Source organism: Zymoseptoria tritici, chromosome 9, assembly GCF_000219625.1.
Source record: "Zymoseptoria tritici IPO323 chromosome 9, whole genome shotgun sequence".
NCBI lineage: Eukaryota > Fungi > Ascomycota > Dothideomycetes > Mycosphaerellales > Mycosphaerellaceae > Zymoseptoria > Zymoseptoria tritici.
In genome coordinates, this window is record NC_018210.1 from 491124 (window position 1) to 511090 (window position 19967).

Genomic DNA, 19967 nt, shown 5'->3' on the forward strand with positions numbered 1-19967 from the left:
CGTGATCGGCAGCTTCGCTTCGCCAAGCCCTCCGAAGCACCAAACCCGGAACGCCGAGAAGGGCGACATCTTCGAAAAATATTGCACTTGTGTTGTCTGTATGTGGTATAAGTTTGATAAAACCTCCTGCTTGTAGTCATGGCTGAGTATATGTGTCGCCGCCGGGGTTCTCCGCGGGCATATTTGGGGAAATTGAACCATCCATGAGGCTTCGTACGTCCGGCAAGCTTCGCAACTTTTGACGAGAGGAGACCTAAGAGATCGATCGCAGGAGATGAACAGCAGATGGAGCATTGTTTGCAGAAGACCGTATTCTGCGACGCAAACTTCAGAACAACAATGAAACCCCAGTCTTTCGTATTCGCTGCATTGAGGTGGACGTCCGGTGGGACAAAGACGTTGTATAATGAGCCGATATCAGGACATCCAAAACATGATGACCATGGCTAGAGCGAGCAGTGAAGGTGTATGCAGAGAATGGACTACTATAGTCGGCGAGAACACTTTTCAGCATCGACTATCTCATATTACGCCATTGATTGAGCCCGCAGAGAAATCATTCGCAACCCATGCCGCATTGCTTATTGTCGCAATCCCAAACGCCAGACCTCAACGATCTTGCCAATCTATCACGCCCCACCAGTCGGACCAAAGTTCATCTCGCTGAGTCTTCCACCTGCCTTCTGTGCAATACACTGCGTCGCCAATGTCAGGCCCAGCTACACTCCCCCATCCGCCTCGCCGCCAAACAAGTTCACTAAAGTATCTCCAAAGTCAATCAGCATGGCCTTCGCCGCTGTGTCCCATTCCAGCTCTTCAGCATCGCGTGCGCTCAGGAGTGCTTCGCCGAGGACGCAGTCGAGCTGCCAAACGTCGGGCCTCTGGAGCTCCATCAGACCGTTGAGACCCCTGGAGCGAACTGTCGACATCAGAACATTCATTTCCAGGACTGACCATTGTTGGAGTTCCCAACACGCGAACGTCAGCATCAAGCGTCCCCAGATCTCCCCAGTTCCCACGCGGAAGCGATGCTTGCTGCTGCTCGGAATTGCTGGAGGAGCATTGAGTTCTGTGTCGCGAAGCTCGGTATACCGACTGTACTTCATGACGGCTGTGTTGCGGAAGGTGATTTGAAGCTTTTCCAGACCCCTATGCTGGAGAGTGCCAAGCTCGTTGACGAAGATGACCAGATGTTCCAGCAGGCAGTCTGTATGAACAGTCATGTCTCGCAGGCTACACGGGATGTCCCGCGCAGCGTCTGAAAAGCAAGTCTTTCTTCGAATTCCAAGCAACAGGTACATGTCAATCTCGACGGTTGTCAGATTATGAAGGTCATGTAAGGGGAATTCTGCGGGGTCCTGGTTCCAAAGGGCGTCCCGGATCGCGAGATGGGTGATCGAAAGTGTGTGCAGAGTGTCGCGGTGCTGGTAGAGAGCGTCGTGTAGAGCCAAAGTGCCGCCAATTTGATCTTCTTCAGTCCACCTCTCCGCATCGGTGCGCTCAATCTCGTAGAAGAACTCTTCCAGAGTGGCGCAGGTATCGATCACCGTTGTCAGCATCGTCGGCGTGAGCTTGGACTGCAGGAGGCTCAAGGATCGGACTGTGCTTGATGCCTTGGAAAGCGGCCATACAGCGGGTGACCTTTGGGCTGCGAAGCCTTTGGCACACAGCCGACGCAGCGCCGGCAGCTCCATCACTGCGGAAAGCATGGCCACGTCTCCTCGTGGTTGGAAAACATCGTACGCCTCACGATTTGCCCAAGAAACCATGTACTCTTTAGCGTTGATGCTGAGCTCTCTCAAGTTCATGAGACTGCCTGCAGGGAGATGTTGAAGATTCTGCTTCGACCACAACAGTCTCAATGGCATGGTGATGTCAACTTCGCTCCAGTCCCTACCTAGAGCGGGCCAGAAAAGACCGCTTGTTGGGATTGCCACGGAGCGAGCGTGCCTTGCCATGAACAGCACGTACAGTAGATCAACTTGAAGAACTCCAAAGTCATAGCCTTGTGCAATAGTCGCTTCCATCGCAGATGAACCTGCCTTGCCGTGCACTGCAGATCTCAAAGCATCCTCGAACCCCGAAAGTTCTTCTTGCCGGGCGGTACTCTCGCGGTAGATGAAGCGGCGCATGTCGCGTGACTTGTGAGTGGACTCACTAGCAGGGGCAGTGGAGATATGTCGAATAAGTAGAGCCAGATGCGGAGCTGTGTAGAGGGTGTGCGCGAGTCGGCGAGTGGATGTGGTAGTGTGGCTGTTGGGCCGGTCGAGATACACGGAGCTGTACAGCACAGGACGCGCTACACGGAGAAGATCCTTGCAGGTGAGGCAGAGCGCGTTGAAAGCACTCCGCGTAGATTGGCTAGGGTGGTCGATGGTCATCGTGTCGATGAGGTAGTCGATCAATTCAGGCGGCAAGTCGAGGAGCGAGTTTGTCATCGGGACAGTCGTTGGAGAGATAGCAGGCAGCGCAGATGAGCGCACGCCCGCAGCTGACTGCGACATCCCGAGTGCGCTCGCGTTCGCGTCCATGCCGGCTGTGGGCCAGTCCAGAGATCAAGCGTGGGAAACGGGCGAGCCAGTCAAATCAAGATATGGCGCAACCAAGCTGGCGCGGTGTAGAGTCTCCGATGAGCGTACTGAGAGATTGACTTTGATGGCGATCTTCGAGTCAAGGTTAGAGCATTTGAAGCAATTGAGCATAAGGTACTGGTAGGCACAGACCAGTTCTGCCGCTGAGTCAGCCAATTCACTTCAAATTGCGCTAGCTGCCGATCATCACATGTTCCAAGTGGCGATCTGCATCACCCCGGACCACGATGAGAGGCACATACTTGGAAGTCCTGGCGATATGGGAGCTTGGAGAGTTCCGAACTTTCTTCGTAAGAGTCTATTGCCATTGTCCGGAAATTGGCCGCGACTTCAAGCTGGCCCCGTCATGAAGCTCAAAGCATAGATCAAGGTAAGAGACGCTGTAACAGTGCAATCGAGCAATTGTAACATCGAGATAAATTCAAGCTCTCTCAGTCTACGGACATGTTTGCTCAGTTTGCTAAGCTCGCATCCAGTGTTCCAGTGTCGTAAGCACCCGTAGACGCCCCCCGTAGATGCCCGCTCCGCTTGCGAAGACCCAATCAGAGTTGAGCAGCCCATCTCCTTCCCCGCCACAAACGGAGGAGTTCAGTCACGTGTAATCTGCGACTTGGATTTTGTGATTCAGCCGCGCACAGCCAAATTATCCAGAACGTCACTTTCCCTTTCCCCCAGCTCTTCTCGACCTGCAAAATTCTCCGCCACATTCCCCTAACTTTCTGTCTTGGATGGAAACATATTATCACACCTCAACGCCTGCGCCATCCCGCGCTGAAGCAGTATCACCAGCAAACAACAGAGTTGCCGCCATCAAGCACATCACCATGTCGAGCGCGATAGAAAACATCCCGCCCGAGGTCCTCGACGAGATCTTCAGTCGTCTCCGCCCAGAAAGTGGCGCCCGATGTGAAGATGAATTCGCCGCTATGGAGACCTTCAAGGCGCTCTGTCTTTCGGGCAAGACGCTGCTGCCCGCCGCTCGCAAACAGCTGTACCACAGTGTGTCCCTAAACAGCTTCGAACTTCACCAGGACTCGACTCGTCAACTGGCACGCACGCTCTGCAAAGCGCCACAGCTGGCTCTTATCATCAAGGAGATTACGGTGCGCTGGTGTGCCCGCCACACTTCGCTGCACAGACGAGAGATGGAAAAACAGAAGGAAGGCCGCGAGTACAGCCGGACCGACCACTGTCACGATGAAGTCGGTGCGCTTGAAGAACACAATCCAGAGGATAAGGAAGACTTCAAGAAAGTCCTGGACTCATTACCTCTGGATTCAAAAGTGCGCTGGAAGCTTCAAGGAGACGTTTCCGTGACTGAGCAGCTTCCATGGTTCGAAGGAGAATTCACAGAATTGACGGGCAGCTGCGGTGGACTTGAGGCTATGGTCGTTCTCAATCTTGCTACTCGGGCCAAGAAAGTGTTGATCGAGCCGTGGGGAAGCAAGAACTGTCCATGGTGGAAAGGGTGTCAGGACTTGTTGGAAGCTTTATGGTCGAGAACTAGCCTGGCACGGCGACCAGCCGGATCATACGCTGCACTGGAAGAGATCGAAATTGATGGGATGAAGTACGTGGGCGAGGGCGGGTACTCGACTTCTGCTCCAAGCGGCTTGTCATGTACTATGCTTGGAGTTGTCGAGCTGCCTGGTCTGCAAATGCTGAAGATGCGGGGAATTGTCGACGTCGACCATAATCCAAGTCCCGGCCTATCATTCAACGGCAAGATCTGCACTGACCTCAAGAGATTGACGTTCACGCAATCACAAGTGTTTGCGAGCACTGTGGTAAATGCAGTAAGATCTGTTTCTGGCCTAGAAGACTTTCGACTGGAGGTCGACCACTGGGGCGATGATGCTAAACCCCCAGTCGGTCCCTTTCTTGCCATCGAAGCTCTTCGTGGCGCACTTCTTGGTCATAGCGATACGCTTCACACCTTGACCATCACGAACCTGCCCAATCATGGCTACGTGTTTCGTCGACAACCCAAGATCGGCTTCCTCGCCGAGCTGAGTACGCTTAGATGTCTCGAGATCGAAGAGCATCTCCTGGTCGGACATGGCGGGAGTCTGGCGCACAACACTCGCGATATCCCCAGCATCCTCCCCCGTACGTTGCAGAAGCTGGTAGTGCACACATACAACGACTTGCAGACCCTCGGCCGTATCCTACTTCAGCTCAGTCCACTTCGATCCCGCGGCTTGGAGTTCCTGAAGATTACATTCCCTGTATATTGGGAGGAGTTCATGATCAACGGACATTATCAGCTGAATACGATGCATGCACCAATGTTTTGCACTTTCAAGAGAGACCCGAGCTGCATACTGCGCTATTCGTTCGGCTATGGGTCGTACTGTGGAGAAGAGCGCATCTCAATGCTTTTCTGGGACTTGAATCTCTGGGGTGCTTCGGAACTCGAGCGACTGGCTCAGCGTCTCATCGAGAACAGAGTCGCGGACTTCATACGCGATCAACGACAGGGCTCACAGAAGTACAAAACTTGAGAATTGGAAGAGGTTGAATGACAGAATGGTCACTCTTCTCAAGAGTGGGAGAGGGGATCGTTACACACAGTAGCCAGGTCGGAGCCCAGGAGATCGGATGAGACTGTGGCACGCTCCCACATTTCCTGGAATCGAGTGCGATCGATTTCTTTGTCAACCTTTGCACGTTACCCGGGATGATGAAGTAGGTCCTCTCCTTCTAGCGGAGGTGTGTTCTTCACAGTCCCTGGAACGGACCATGGTACTTTGAGGTAGCTTTGATCAGCTGGAGATCTTGCAAAACCGGTTCATACTTCCATGCACATGTGCTGAGCGGCAGATGATCAGTCACTGGTTGAGAATCAAAAGGAGAAGACACATTGTCACTGTAGTGCGAAACTCTTGGCTCGCTGCTGTATCTTGATCAACGGGCGACCAGGCTCACAATGCATCAGCACGGAAAGTCGTTCGCTACGTATCTGAGGTGAAAGAATGCATCGCCTCGCTTTTAACTTTGTCTTCCCTTTATTCATGGACGTTCAATATTTGTCCATCCAAATCCGGTCTTCGCCATGATCGACTTCCTCTTTGTCCGCGACACGCTGACCGAAAAAATGGTCCACATGCACACGGTACGCTGTATCACTAGCACTAGCCGCTACTTGATATTTAGCGAACATCACGATTGCGACTGTTACCATGTAGCAACCGCTTCGTACAACAAACATCGGACCGAAGCAGTTTCGCTCATGCACTGGACTCACAATTGCGCCGTGCTATGATCGCACAAGCTAAGTGTGCAGCAAGTATGCATATCGTTTGACGATCAGACCCTCTACGAGGGCAGAACTACGATCATGAGGCAGACTTCACGATGTGGTATTGAAGGCGAGTGGGCGATTGGAGTACTTCAGGCGTGAATACAGTAACGTTGCAGAGCAAGCAGATCTGACCTACATCAAGAGCTTTCCTTCCGCCGACCAAGTATATACCTAATCAACGACCTGCTTACCCCACAGCGCCATCAGCTTCGACGCTCGAAGGCCTCCAATACCTCGCGCTTGACTGTCTCTCACACGAACATCATCGACTACATTTCAAGACAGCGTCACTGTTATGGACATGCAAAACACAGGAGAGGGCGATCGACTATCCAGCGACGGGGCCTGTCGAAATCCATCGGCAGTCCCTGTCACAGCCACAAATGGTCTACCAGGCCTGCCTGCAGAGCTCCTCGAGTCTATTGCAGATTGCTTCAGCGCGCCTTACTCGTCAACAATTCCTGAACCCCAAGCTCACCGTACTTCAACCCGGGACCTCTACAACTTGGCCTTGACCTGCAAGCCGCTTTCACTCGCTGCCCGGTCCTGCCTCTACAGGAACATCGTGGTTAGAAACTGGGAAACCACAGAATCAGCATCATCATCTCACCTACTCGCCTGCACGCTTTGCGAGAGTCCTTGGCTTGGTCTCCTTATTCGATCGATCATTGCACTTCCTTGCCGCGAGCGGGACTTCGACGCCCACTACCACGTACATGAGGCACTTGAAGATATGATCATGCCGCTATGTGAAGTGTCCATGGCATTTCAGAACATCTTGAGGGCTTTTCATCGCAGATGCGCGCACGCAGATCTCGTTGTGATCATTCTAAAAGCGCCTCGATTGGCATCTTTGTGGATCATGAACTCGCATCACCGTGAATGCCAGCCACCCTCCACCGATCGCCTCGTACGGTCTTGGAATGCCCCAACAAAGCTCCTGGAAGACTTCTTGCTCGCCCTGAGGCTTCCACAAATTGGAACGATCGTCGGTCACGGTGTACTCACGAGGCTGAAGTACTTGAAGTTCACCGGACACGGCGCAGACTTCCGCGAAAAACAGATGTTTACCTCGGGCTTGTTGAACGCAGGGAGCACACTACCTGCGATACAGACGCTCTCGGCGCGAGGTGTCACATCCGACAGGATTGCCAGATGGTGCAGTATGGCACGAGCGAGTACTATCACCGATCTCAGCTTGATACAGTCGGACATTCACGAAAATACGCTTGATGAGCTGATCACGGGCTGCAAGAAATTGAGCAGATTTGCATACGCCATTGAAGACCCCTCGACTGAGCTTGAATCTGTGAGCGTACCGATCCTGAGCTTAATACTTCTGCAACATCGGGAGTCTCTGGTTTGTCTTTGCCTCTCAAATCCGAGCAATAGGGGCGAAGCGTGGGACACGGAATCGGGCTCCACCTCCTGGACCGAATTTCGAAACCTGACGACCTTGGAAGTGGACGAGCAACTATTGGTCGGAGACGTGAACCTTGCAGAACATGATCTAACCCGTCTCTTGCCGGCAAGTCTGCGAAACCTGAAAATTGACACGTTTGGACATATCAGCAAGCTTGACAGCATGCTCCTCCGCTTGGACTCCCTCCTACCACAAGGTCTTGACACCCTGCGGATCAGTTTCCCGTTGTACTGGAAAGAGTATAGGGGCCATCGGAGACTCAATACTGAGTACATGCACATGTTCCGGCACGCGGAAACCATGACGTGTGGTCATCGGCCATACTTCCTGGTCCTTGAACATCGTGCAGGTGGTAAGCGCATCGAGCTGCAGACCTGGGACTTGCAGGAATGGCAGGATGGCTTGACACGTCTCACGGTCGAGACCCGGAGACATGGGATCAAGCGGCTCGTCGAGCTGCAGCTACCAAATATCTGGGACTCTGATAGTGTGCTCGGAGAGGCTTTGATGGAGAACTTCGAAAGCACTGTCCTCGCAGTTGAGCTAGCTGGGTCACAACGAGGTGACATTATCGAGGATGTGGGATCTGCACCTGCAGTTAGGGAGGCTCCGTGAGGCGGCATGAAACATTGGCGGTATCACAGCGAAGTGAGTGAGCATTTGAACACCCAGCGAATAGTATAGCATATCAGACCAGTGTCATCAGTAACACTCGCCTTCCCGCGTTTGGTTAAGCGCAATGTGACAGATCTCAGTAGTCGGCGCTGCCGGAGCTGCGATCAACACGAGGGCTACGCATCGGTCTCGTCCCAGGATGTTGAAGATAGGGGAACTCGAGCTATTATCCACGTGTCATAGCTGCTATTCCAATGTTGAACTGACTATGCCATTCCTTCCTTGTTCTCCATCAGCAAACAATAGAAAGTTTGTCTCTCGAGCACGATCGTCATAAAAGGGTGTCTTACCGTTGTATTTCTAGAAGCAGGTGGCAACTACACCCATTTTGTTACATTCAATTCACGCCGATCCTGATTTGACTTCCAGCTGCAAGCATGTGAAATTTAGCGGCGCCAAGCATCTCAGGTGAATGTTACCAACTGGCTGACTCATTCGGCTTCTGTCAGAGTTCCACCACCTTATACGCATACGAATTTTAACTCCTACACCAACTCGCCCCTCGAGACTGTTCGTTTCTTCGCCTATATCAGCGCATCGGTATCAGTGCATCAACCGCAGCGCATCGGCAGCGCATCGGCACCAGCCCGACGACATTGCACACTTGTGCGTACTCGACACCATGAACACACTCGATGGTCTTCTCGACCTCGTCAGCTCCTCCATCTCGATCAAGACTCCGCAAGTCCCGCAAAGCACACCTGGCTTCCTTCGGCTACCAACAGAACTGCACGAACATATCCTCACCATCATCAGCAGCGACAAGGGCATTGACGAGCGCAAATCACTCGGAAACCGAGCTCTCCACAGTCTAAGCCTGACGTGCAAGGGCTTGAATCTTGCAACCAATCCATTCCTCTATGAGCGCATAAACATCGACACCGCCGGCCGACCATCACTCAACAAACTTGTACGTACACTCTGCACGAAGCCATGTTTGGCCCTCTTGATCCGTCACGTCATCGCGACTCCATGCGCGGCGGACTCGCCACACGGCGGACACATCTGGGGCCCGATTGACCCAATCAGCGAGACGCTGGACAGTACAGAGGCCAAAGTCTTTCATGCTAAGCTGAGGACTGGACTACACAACACGAAGATTTTCAACAAGCTCATCGACCGTGCACGTGGTGAGCCTTGTGGTGGAGCTGAAGTCATGTTTCTACTGGTACTGGCTACGCAGCTTCGATCAATAGTGCTGCAGACTACTGCCATGTTCGTGTGCCGTTGCCCAATGCACAACGGATGGGGTCGCGCACTACATGCGATCTGGTCAGACAAGAAGCTCGCTGCGGGCGCCTTTGCACAATTAAAGAGTGTGCAGCTGGACGGCTTGGACTACCGCGATCGGCATATGGTCAAATTTGGCGAACCCACTCCCGAGGGATCATTGCGAGATCTGGCATCAGTCATGAGCCTGCCCGGCCTGAGCAAGCTGACTATGCGTGGTGTGCCTGAGTGCTCAAGTTCTGACATCACGCGAGCAACACGACCGTTCGTGAAAGGTCCCGCTGCACTCGACTCACTAGAGATCTTGCAATCACAGCCGTCGGTGCAATTGATGAAGAAAGTACTGGAGACCTGTGATGCTCTGCGGGATTTCCGCTACGAGATCCGACACGTGCACTTCTGGCATCGCTATGAAAGCATACAGGCTGCGGATTACATGGCGACACAAGATCTTGAGAGCGCCCTTCGCATCCAGAAGGACTCCCTCAGGTCCATCTCGATCACCTACTCCGACGATCAGGTCGATCCAATGTGGAGATATCGGCCTTTTATGAGCTTCTCGGACTTCAAGCAGCTCAGTCATCTCGAAATCGATTGGACGCTGCTGTATCTGCACACTCCTGGACTCCGACCACCGAGGGATTTCCTGTCCAAGATCATGCCAGCGAGTCTCACGCACATCAAGATTCACTCCAAAAGCGACCTGTCCCCGCTTCCAGACCTGATGCTCCCACTCATCCCGCTACGTCGTCGCGGTCTGCAGCGTCTGGAGATTTCATTTCCTGCGTCGAAAGCAGATAAGCAGGTTCGCGACCTACTCTCTCGCGCCGATGAGATGCCAAGTATGGATCGACTCTTCTCCATCGGCTGGGATAAGCAACACCATGACAGAAAGGCCGACTATGTCACTGCGCGAATCTCTTTGGCATGCTGGGATCTGCAAGCGTGGCCAGAACTGAGCCTCGAACATTTGTCGGCGACCATCAGACTCAAGGGGGTGGAAACGATCATTCAGACTCAGCTTCAAGATCTATTCCTGGAGCAATCATTCTCCCAGCGTTCGGAAGGCCTGTGACTGCAAATTTCATCCAATCGATGGACAGGCGGAAAGGAAGTTGGCTAGGCGACAAAGGCGAACGGGGGCGTAACCAACAGGAAGATGGGCTAGGATGCTGATGAAGCTCTGAAGAAGAAACCGAAAGCGCACGAGGGATCCATTGAAGAGCCTGCGACAAGACGCGCAAGGATCAACGGGATGATGAGGGTACCTGGACAGCGGCGTCTGTATTTCATACAGGTAGGGCGACTCTGCCTTTGCAACAACGTCAAAGAAATCTTCAAGATCAGCTTTGTTCTTTTGCGCTTTGTCCACTTTCTGCATTCCGTCGACGTCCTTCTCTTGGATGGTCTTCAGATCTCAGGACTCACTACTGCGGACGATCCTGAGAAATGTGACGCCCGGTACACGATTTCGAATCATTGAAACACAGAAACAGACTCAAATACGCTTTTATGTACAGACTTACTGCTGTCTCTGCCATGATCTCTGCACTGGAAATACTCCTGCGAATCATACCAGTTCTCTGCGCAAGGACTCATGCACTGTGCTGTTGCCAGATAGGCTGACCAACTTGAGCCTACCTCAAGCTTTCTTTTGCTGTCGCTGCCAGACAGTTACTCGTCCGCATTCTTTCCGTGTTCGAGGTCCGCAAGTGACCCATTAAGATAGGCTTCAGGACCTGTCTCGACAAGTTCGAACAAGCTCGAGAGCGCATCGCCAAAGTCAACCTCCGCTTCCGGTTCGACGACTTCTCTTCCGGGCGCAGTCTTCCCATCGTACACACTTAGAAGGGCCTCGCCGAGAGCCACCTCACGATCCCAGGTCTTCAACATCTGCTCTCTAATCAGAGCCTTCAGCCTGCCTCCTGCGAGTCCGTCCGCTAAGTCTGTAAGATCTGCGCAGCCGACATCTTGGAGTCCGGAGAAAGTGACTGTCATGTGATCCGACCAAAGTACCCTGACGACTCGTACAGAGACGATGTCGGAGAAGACTAGCGGCTCTGACCTGTAGAGTAGCCTAGCGTACGAATTGTTGAGGTCGTTGGATTGCCCGTACTCGACACGGTACAGTGGACACGAGATGATGAGACGATCGAGTGCATTACTCTGCAGTGGAGCGAGGTTCGTGACGATCGCTGTCAGACGGCTGGCGGCCCTGGAGGTGTGGAGAACCAAAGTCTTGATCGTCGGCGGCAACATGTCCACGACGCTCCAAGCTCGCATGTCTCCATGCTGCCCCACGAGGACACTCTCTTCCACTTCCAATCGTGTCAGATACACGAAGCTGGTCAGGGACCCAAGTGAAGACCGTGTCGTCCACTTTTGCTGCCCACCAGTAAAATTTGTGACGCAGAGCGTTCGTAGTGTGTTCTCCTGACCAACGAGGGCGTCTCGCACTGCATCCAAGTCGATCGTGCAATCGTATTTCTGCGCCTCGTACGAGAAGATCTCGAGTCCGCGGCAGCTCCTCACAATGTTCTTGAGCCAGGGGGCTGCAAGCGACATGTTCGATAGCTTGAGTGATCTGACGTCGCTCGAACCAGGTTCGAGGGTCTGCATGATATCGGGATAAAAGTTCTTGGGCTCGAGATACCTCGCTTCGACTGATCGTAGACCAGGAAGTTGCATGATGTTGGTGAGAATGTCCGGCGAGGCATGATCTGCAAGGTGGCGGGAGTGTCGATTCTCCTGCCAGCCATCAACACTCATGTGTTTGAGGGTCAGGAGCGGCCTCGGCGCGATTTGGCCAGGAACTTGAGTCGTAGAGAGTATGCGCAAGGCCTCGCCCACGATCGCCATCTGACAATCACTTCCCAAGCGAGCATTGTGGTAACACTGCCTGGTTCCACTCCAATTCAGAGTCACCTTTTCCAAATTTGGCGACAAGAGCATGACAACGACAGCGTCTGCTGCGCCACAACGCTGATCCAGACCGTACATGAGCAGGTCAAAGAAGTCTCCATATCCGCTCAGAATCGGGCGAAGCACCTGGCGGAATCCATCTTCGATGGGAGTGTCCTCAAAGTATCGGCCCGTCTCCAGTGCTGCGCACTTGGGAATGTTGATTTTGCGCACCAAAGTCCGCAAGTGCGGTGATTCGCACATGGTACGGGCAAGTAGATGCGTGTCCGGATAGTGGTCCATGGAGCGGTCGTCCCATTCGTCGATGCGGAGGCTGTTGAGGGCGAGGGATTGGTAGAGGAGTGGCTGCGCGACGAAGAGCATGCGCTTGCAGGTCTGTGCCAGGCTTTGATAGAACGAAAACGATGCGACAAGCAACTCGTGGTCGGAGAAGCTTCTGGGGAGCAAGCATGATGGTAGTGTCGAATCGGGTGGGGGCGGGTGAGAGAGGATGACGGACAAAAGCTCGTCCGGAAGGTCGAGGAGACTTGGCATGATGGTGGATGCTGTATGGCTTCTGCGATGTTGACGAGGTGTGTCACCTGGACCAGAGGTTTATTGTGCTGAGCAAGATGAGCGGCTTGAGCTGTACGCAGTGACGCGCTTTTGAAGGAGGATTGCAGGATCGGATTCCCTTTGTGCGGTAGGCTTCGATGCGATTCTGGGGGCGTCAATGGGCGCAAGAAATGTCGAGAGGCGCGCACTGAGCGCAGTAAGCCTGCAGGTACACCTTGTTGTTCTCGGCAGCCTTGTCGAGCCGACTGGAGAAGATGTTGATGATGTCTGGTTCGCGTCTCAATGATGATGGAGAATATGTCATAGGAGGGAGAGAAATCTTTTGCGCTCGGCAGCCAGGTATCGTTCACCTACCACTTATGCAAGGGTCCCATGCTGGCATGTGACAGTCGGATAATCTTCGGCAGATGTCAAAGGTGCATCTGCGCTTGAAGTTCACGACAGCGCTGACGTGGTAACATCGGGTGAAATATTCAGTGAAGCCCGGAGACGGCGTGTAGGCATCGCATATTTCTGGCTATCGGATCTACGGCGCAGCTTCAGGAGACGGTACAGTTGGCAGGGAACAAAGGAAACCAAGCCTTCGTAAGTTTGGAAGAGGAAAAGGCCTGCAGCGTGGTCCGAGACTGGGGGTGGATCGCTATTTAAGGCCGCTCTATGAAATCTAAAACGGCTAATTATAGAGAGTACAGAGTGCAAAAACAAATGCTCGATCCTGAGCAAGCCGATTTGATATTGGAATCGAACCCAGACGCCCCTGAATCTCTTGGCGGACCTCTGCTGTCAAACGAAAAAAAGACATCACATGGCTTTACCATTCGGTCATCATCCGGAACTAGAATAAGCTCTTGATAGAAGATGAAGCTGCCCGCTTTACCCATGCGATGGAGGCGTCAGAAGTTTTTCCTACATATACCTTGAACAAATCTGGCTTTGTTCCGGCACTATTCTTTCCTCTTATTTCTCTGCCCAGTGTTTCGAGCTTGATAGGAGCATGCCCACGCAGAGATTTCTTTGCGTCCATTCGGAAAGATAGCATTGACGATGCTCCAAGGTGATCGCCGGATTGGGCGATCGCTTTGTCTTTCACGATTGAACTCTGTACGTTGGCTCTTTGTTATGGATACAGGACTATACGATACTGATAAAGCTCCAGACAGAATGGTTGAGAAGCAGAGGACACACTAATTGCCCGCTGTACTCTCAATGCACGCCTGATAGCGTCTCAAAATTTTCGTAGGTATCAGACGACGCTAGTCAGGTCAAGATGCAACATTGCGCTCGGCTGGACGGAACTGCTTTGAAGGGCACGATACGGGAAGGTTGTCAAGAACCCACAAGTACCTTTTCATTAAGCTTTCGCCGCACCTGATCAGGAGAAATGTCGGCGTAACTATCAACTCAGTCTCCGCAGAAATCTTCTAAGTCGTCTTCTCGTTCCTGAAGGCGTAAACACAGACAACCTCTCGAGGGACTCTGTTGCCACTGCTCGACTCTTGAATGCCCCGAGGTTGACATTCTTCTAGCTATCTTGTCCATCCAATGACAATGGCAGTTCTATGTCTGAGCACCTCATGAGCGGCCCGACGGCCATAGCGCCAGCCGGACAAGATCACCAGCAACCAGCTTTCCGTCTGCTTGACCTCCCGGATGAGCTCTGGGTCCGTATTGGCAAGTTTGTCATCGAGGAATCGACGCCATGCCGCATGGACACACTCCCAATGCTTTGCCTCGCAAAGCAGCCTGCGATCCTTCAAGTCTGCTCAAGATTGAGAAGCGAGCTACGACTACAATACTACAACACTAAGATCGAGATTCGTTTCCGGAGCGTGTGCCATCTCGTCAACAATCGCCGCGTATATGGCGAATACTTGCGCGCAATTGGGCCCCATGCTCGTCGGCAAATCAAAGCAGAACTCTGGGGGGGGGAGTTTACGACGGGCCCGAGCTCCCATCAAGTGTTGAAACGGAGCCAGATATGAAGCTGAGGGTTCTGCGCGAAGCGTGGTGGGGAATTGAGTTCGAAATGGTTCCAAGTTGGGATAATATCCCCATCTCGGAGGGTCTGTTTACGGGGGATTGGGCTGTTGTGTTTCGTTGATCCATGGATCATGTTAGAAGGGCTACACTGCGGCGAATTGGTGGGACATGACATGGTTCGTCTTGGCCTTGCTGTGTCCACGCGCGGATAGTCGCAACAGCATTCGCCGGATCGACTTTAATGGGAGTGTCCGAATTGCCTTTCAGGGGATAAAATGAGAGATCAAGTTCCTCGCATTCGAGCTCGCTTTCCCCGCGGTGTACTCGGTTAACGATTTAGGGAAGTAGGGAGGAGGCAAGACTCGCACTTCTTATTGCCATCGCCCAAAATAGTCAAGGCTAGCGACGAAGGGTATGGATCGAGGGCAGGACAGAGGACGTGACGCCCGCGGGAAAACAGCACGCATGTTCAACGTCATTCTCTGAGTGCAGTCGAAATGGACAGTAGTCACCGCTCGATAGCAGACTTCAGCAGCACAACCAGAACACAGCCGTTATACCAGCTTCCCACCATGCGCAAATCATGCGCTATTTTTCCATTAATGAATGCTCCCCTCCCGTGCCAAACCGCCCTCTCATAATCATCACTTACAGCTCCCATCCTTGTTTTCTCTTAAGAGGACTCCTTGATCCTAAATCACCCGGCCATAACATTTCGCGAATGCTCGACCTTGAGACGACCACTTCGACTGGTTGTCGCCAAGTACCCACGCAGTATTGCAGGACGTGGCATGACCCTATTCTGACCGGTTCAAATGCGCTGCATAACGAGTTCCGCGCAGACGCGGAGAGAGGGATATCTGGTCGGCGCTGTTGCAAGATTGAACAAACCCACGGGTCTATCACGGATCATCGTAAAGCACTGATCGTGGAAGTACACAATGTAACCGTTCCAATGCTCCTACTACCCTTCATTTACCGTCATACCTCTCGTAGTCATTGTCCGTGTAAGGCCGCCTGTACATTCAGGGAGTGAGCCCACTTCTTCACGCATCTTCGATGTCACATACGACCAATTACCCACATGCACGTGAATATCCCAGTCACCACATGCAACCTTCCACGAGACCAGCGCACGGTCCATCTCTGTCCACAAAACGTCCGCCTTTCACCAAACCAAGCTTCTTCCTTTCCTCCAACTTCCATCACCTTCAAACAAACACTCCGCACCTCTCCCAGCCTCCAACTTCCATCATCTTCACCAACTCCAAGCAATCACTCCGCACTTCTCCTATCATGGCAACCATCACTCCAAACATCACCACCGAAGGCTCCCTCGAGAGAGACTTCAGCGCCGTCACTGTCGGAATCGATATTCTACAGCAAATCGTCCGCGCAGCCAACCTCAACCCCAACGACAAAATCCTTATTGTCGGCTCCAACAACGGCCCTTTGGGCATCTTCGTCAGAGACGCTCTCCGACGCATGGGTGGATCCGATCGCGAATGGCAGGTCTCTCACAGGCTCATAACACCGGCCCATGTGGATGATACGACGTAAGTCTAGGTACCCTGATCCTCTGCTCATTAGTCGTCTACTAACCGGGAAATCGCAGCGGTGCCTGGGTCAGAGATGCGAAGGAGATTTGTCTTAGGGTCGAGGTCGCCGAAGCGAACGAGAACCGACTCCCCCCGCCACGTGCTACCGAAGGCTTCGATGCAGTGTTCTTCACCTCCAACGATCCTGGCGTCCCAGCCGATTGCGACAAGCTCATCCAGATGTTCGGCGCTGTTACCAAGGTCGGCGGCGACGAAATAGTGCAAACTCAGGCCGTGGAACGCAGGTTTGGAAGCGTCAGTGGACGCAAGGTCAAACAAGAAGTATTGCTCAAAGAGCAAGCTGGTGATGGAACCGGGAAGCTGTCGTTATCTGACACACACCAAGACCCGGTAATGTCTGTTGAAGATGGCGACAATCGTGATCACAGTACAGCTGGGGCACCTTCTGACATCCCCTTGTATGTGGGTGGGGAAACAGTCAGTACTGGACAGTTGCTTCGAGAAATCGCAACAGGAGACACACAGCAGCACGGAGATTCGCCGCCTCCTCTCGTCGAAGCCGGACATACTCCACACAAGCTCGATAGTTCTCGGGAGCAAGGACCGGCTTCTAGCGGAGAAGAGAGCTCGAGCGCAATTTCCACTTTAGCATTGCGGAATCAAGATATACGGGAAAGCAGCGGTGCTTTCGCATCTGCAGGTGCCAAGAAACGAAAAGCCGAAGCACTAGATGCAGACCGGCAGCCTACCCCGAGCTCGAATCCTTCCAGAGAGGCCATTGCAATTGCTGCGAAAGAAGACGCGGAGATTGATACTCATCCGGCCGACGAAAGGAACGAGGTCAAAGTAATTTCGAAGTTCGAAGAATGGCAGATGGCGGTCGAGGCGGAAACGAAGGAGAAAGTGGCTAAGCGATTGAAAGGGATAAAGTAGAAGCGTATCCCGACGTTAGCTGCCTTCTGAGCATGCGAGACTGATACTTGTGCCGAATTTCAGCGTCATAACCAGAAAAGCACCGGGCGGGCAGCTATGCGATTTGATCTTTGTGTCTGTATGCAGGCGAATTGCGGACAACGATGCAATACAGAAAGCACCACCGCACCTCTTCCATTCATCCAACCTGCCTTATCGTCAACATGTCTTCCCCAATCCTTACCGGCTCGGTTCCCCTCCGAGTCAACAACTAAGAAATTACTACGAGCACAGCTTTTCCCCTCACCCGGCGCAAAACCAAACCCTCCACAATCCGCTCCATTCCCCCTTCAACATCCTCCGCCATACCATCCTCTTCTCCCCGCTCGTCTCCCTTCACCGCACCACCGCCGATGCCGTCTCCCCCGCCAAAGACACGTCCTACGGTCTGAGTCTGAAAACAAACCTCCTCACCCCTCTATGCTTGCGAGGGTAATGCCCTAATTGTGTTGAGGAACGCCTCCAAAACAATTTCCTTAGCCGCCCTCGCGTAATCCACCGAGTCTGTGTTGTGGGTAGCGTGTCTCGTAATCTCGGCTTTAATCTCGGCTTCCTGTTCTTTGCGCGCCAACTCCTTCCGTTTTGCCGACTATGCTTAGGATGCCTAATCCTCCTTATCCCTGACGGCCCTCTATGCTAGTAGTTCCCGCTTTAACGCCTCGCGTTCTAGCTGGAGCTCTTTATCGCTGCGGGGTGAATTTGCTATTACGCAGATGCCGAGAGCCTCGTGCTATGTCGACGTTAGATTTGATGGAGCACACAACTGTAATTAAGGCCTATTAACGAACCGTAATGTAAGTCTTTTCTTTGTTGCAGTTTTGGTAATTGCTTGCGAATAAGCGGTTGGGCGTGCGTCTTATTGGGCTTTGTTGTCGAAAACCGAGAGAAAACACCGAGAATGACAGCGCGGCACCTGGGAGCATCGTTAGCGTCACATGCGCGGAAGACAATGGAATTTTAAGGTTGTCCCGCATGCCACTTTACGTTTTGCTCATTACTTCAAGATTTAGCGCACAGCCGACACTTATCCGATTTCCTACTGCGCCGAACGACGATTTCAGTGCGATTATTCGTTAACGCTATGTCTTACGAGCAGCATAAGGAGATGGACGACACAGGCATTCTAGGAGCGCTACGTATCGGCCCATCCAGCGGGTTATACGAAGAGTTGGCGGCAGTATTAGCGAGTGAGGAAGGCGACCGCATCGCTAGAATAACAGCCACCTCTAGGAAAACCTAAGTATTACTCTTTAAAACGAATATAGAAACTAAAGATATAACTAAGTAATATAGCTACTATTAGAAGTGTTAGAAGCTACTACTAAGAGTAATATAAGTATATATAGCTATATTAGCTCTAGGCCTTTAATATAAGCAAAGTATTACTCTTTAGAGAGGATATATAATCTAATTATTTAAATTAATAAGATAGCGTATACTAGAGATCTACTGCTAAGAGTAATATAGGTATATATAGCTATAATAGCTCTATAATATTTAAAAAAACTAAGTATTACTCCTATAGTAATACGTAGCTTCTAATTATAGATATCGCTAAGATAGCTACTATAAAAAGTCTACTACTAAGAGTAATATAAGTATTTATAGCTATATAGACTCTAGATCTTTAACGAAAGGTAAGTATTACTCTTTAGAGGGAACGTAAAATCTAAATTTTTAAATTAATAGTATAGCGACTACTATAAGTCTACTACGAAAAGTAATAGAAGGAGTTATAGCTATATTAACTATAGATCTTTAACATCGACATCCGCACTTCCATTGCACACCCAATATTGACCCGTTTATCACCAAACACGCACCATTCGAAAGCCCTTATCAAGGCCGTTCTAACGAACCCGCATTTACCCCGCTGCCCTCAAAACCCACGCCGCTACTAGAGTTTAAAGATTCACCTTGTTGCCCCCTTTGGGGTGCAAATTTTGCTAAACTCCGGGATTTGGCCCCCACCTCCGAAACCTTATTCCGACCTTACCTCCCCTATACTCGGAATATTCCCTATTTAGGGCATTACACAAGGAAGGTTTACAACCTATACTACAACACTTTAACACACCACAACACAACCAATACGCCGCCGATTCGGACGCCGTGTAGCCCGTTTAAAAGCCCTCGACGAGAGCTTTTATTCTAGCTATCAAACGCCTGATTTGGTCGAATTTTGAAAGAGCTAAAGGCTAAACAAGAGCAGTGTTCCCAGGATACACAAATATATATATATACTTAGTTCTCTCTACACTAGAGTTACCTGTTGTCCTACGCCGCCGAGAGAGGAAGCTAAAGGAGCAGTGTAGTTTAGTAAGGACGAATTTGCACCTCTAGGGATTAGAGTAGTAGTACTAGCTGTATAGCTAGATACTCTATATAGAGTATAGGCCTACCTTTCCCTAGAGACAAAGGTTATCCCGAACCTACTACAGCTACCCGCAGAACGCCTCTAAAGCCTGCTATAAAGACGCACGTTGCTATAGGCTAGAGTACTTCCTAGAAGCAGAGGTATATTTATATATCTCTTCTCTCCTCTTTAAAGTATACCTTCTCCTATACTCTTATATAGTAGGGAGAAGAGTGCCCTAGTGTCGTAAGTAGGCTAGGACCCGAACGCAATTAGAAATAGAGACGAACAAGCAGCCCTCTTAGCGTAAGACTGCTAAGCCTCTTTTTAAACAACAAACAATAACAACAAGACAATGTCTACCGAGACGGAAATAACAGACGCAAGCTTAGCCCCTTAG

General features: G+C 51.7%; 5 protein-coding genes across 5 annotated transcripts; 3 read left to right on the forward strand and 2 right to left on the reverse strand.

Moving 5' to 3' along the window:
• Positions 1 to 719: 719 nt before the first annotated feature.
• Positions 720 to 2531, reverse strand: MYCGRDRAFT_95588 (uncharacterized protein; the record flags this gene model as incomplete). The annotated part of the gene is made up of 1 exon (XM_003849749.1): positions 720 to 2531. The coding sequence occupies one exon, from the start codon at positions 2529 to 2531 to the stop codon at positions 720 to 722; it is 1812 nt and encodes a 603-aa protein (XP_003849797.1).
• Positions 2532 to 3415: 884 nt separating this feature from the next.
• MYCGRDRAFT_95589 (uncharacterized protein) lies at positions 3416 to 7933 on the forward strand (the record flags this gene model as incomplete). The annotated part of the gene is made up of 4 exons (XM_003849269.1): positions 3416 to 5082; positions 5173 to 5230; positions 5748 to 5869; positions 6181 to 7933. 4 exons carry the CDS (start codon positions 3416 to 3418, stop codon positions 7931 to 7933), a joined length of 3600 nt encoding a protein of 1199 aa, XP_003849317.1.
• A 682-nt stretch (positions 7934 to 8615) lies between these two features.
• Positions 8616 to 10298, forward strand: MYCGRDRAFT_95590 (uncharacterized protein; the record flags this gene model as incomplete). The annotated part of the gene is made up of 2 exons (XM_003849270.1): positions 8616 to 8645; positions 8925 to 10298. The coding sequence occupies 2 exons, from the start codon at positions 8616 to 8618 to the stop codon at positions 10296 to 10298; spliced, it is 1404 nt and encodes a 467-aa protein (XP_003849318.1).
• Positions 10299 to 10897: 599 nt separating this feature from the next.
• Positions 10898 to 12679, reverse strand: MYCGRDRAFT_95591 (uncharacterized protein; the record flags this gene model as incomplete). The annotated part of the gene is made up of 2 exons (XM_003849748.1): positions 10898 to 11240; positions 11310 to 12679. The coding sequence occupies 2 exons, from the start codon at positions 12677 to 12679 to the stop codon at positions 10898 to 10900; spliced, it is 1713 nt and encodes a 570-aa protein (XP_003849796.1).
• Positions 12680 to 15976: 3297 nt separating this feature from the next.
• Positions 15977 to 17172, forward strand: MYCGRDRAFT_95592 (uncharacterized protein; the record flags this gene model as incomplete). The annotated part of the gene is made up of 2 exons (XM_003849271.1): positions 15977 to 16236; positions 16296 to 17172. The coding sequence occupies 2 exons, from the start codon at positions 15977 to 15979 to the stop codon at positions 17170 to 17172; spliced, it is 1137 nt and encodes a 378-aa protein (XP_003849319.1).
• Between the last annotated feature and the right edge of the window lie 2795 nt (positions 17173 to 19967).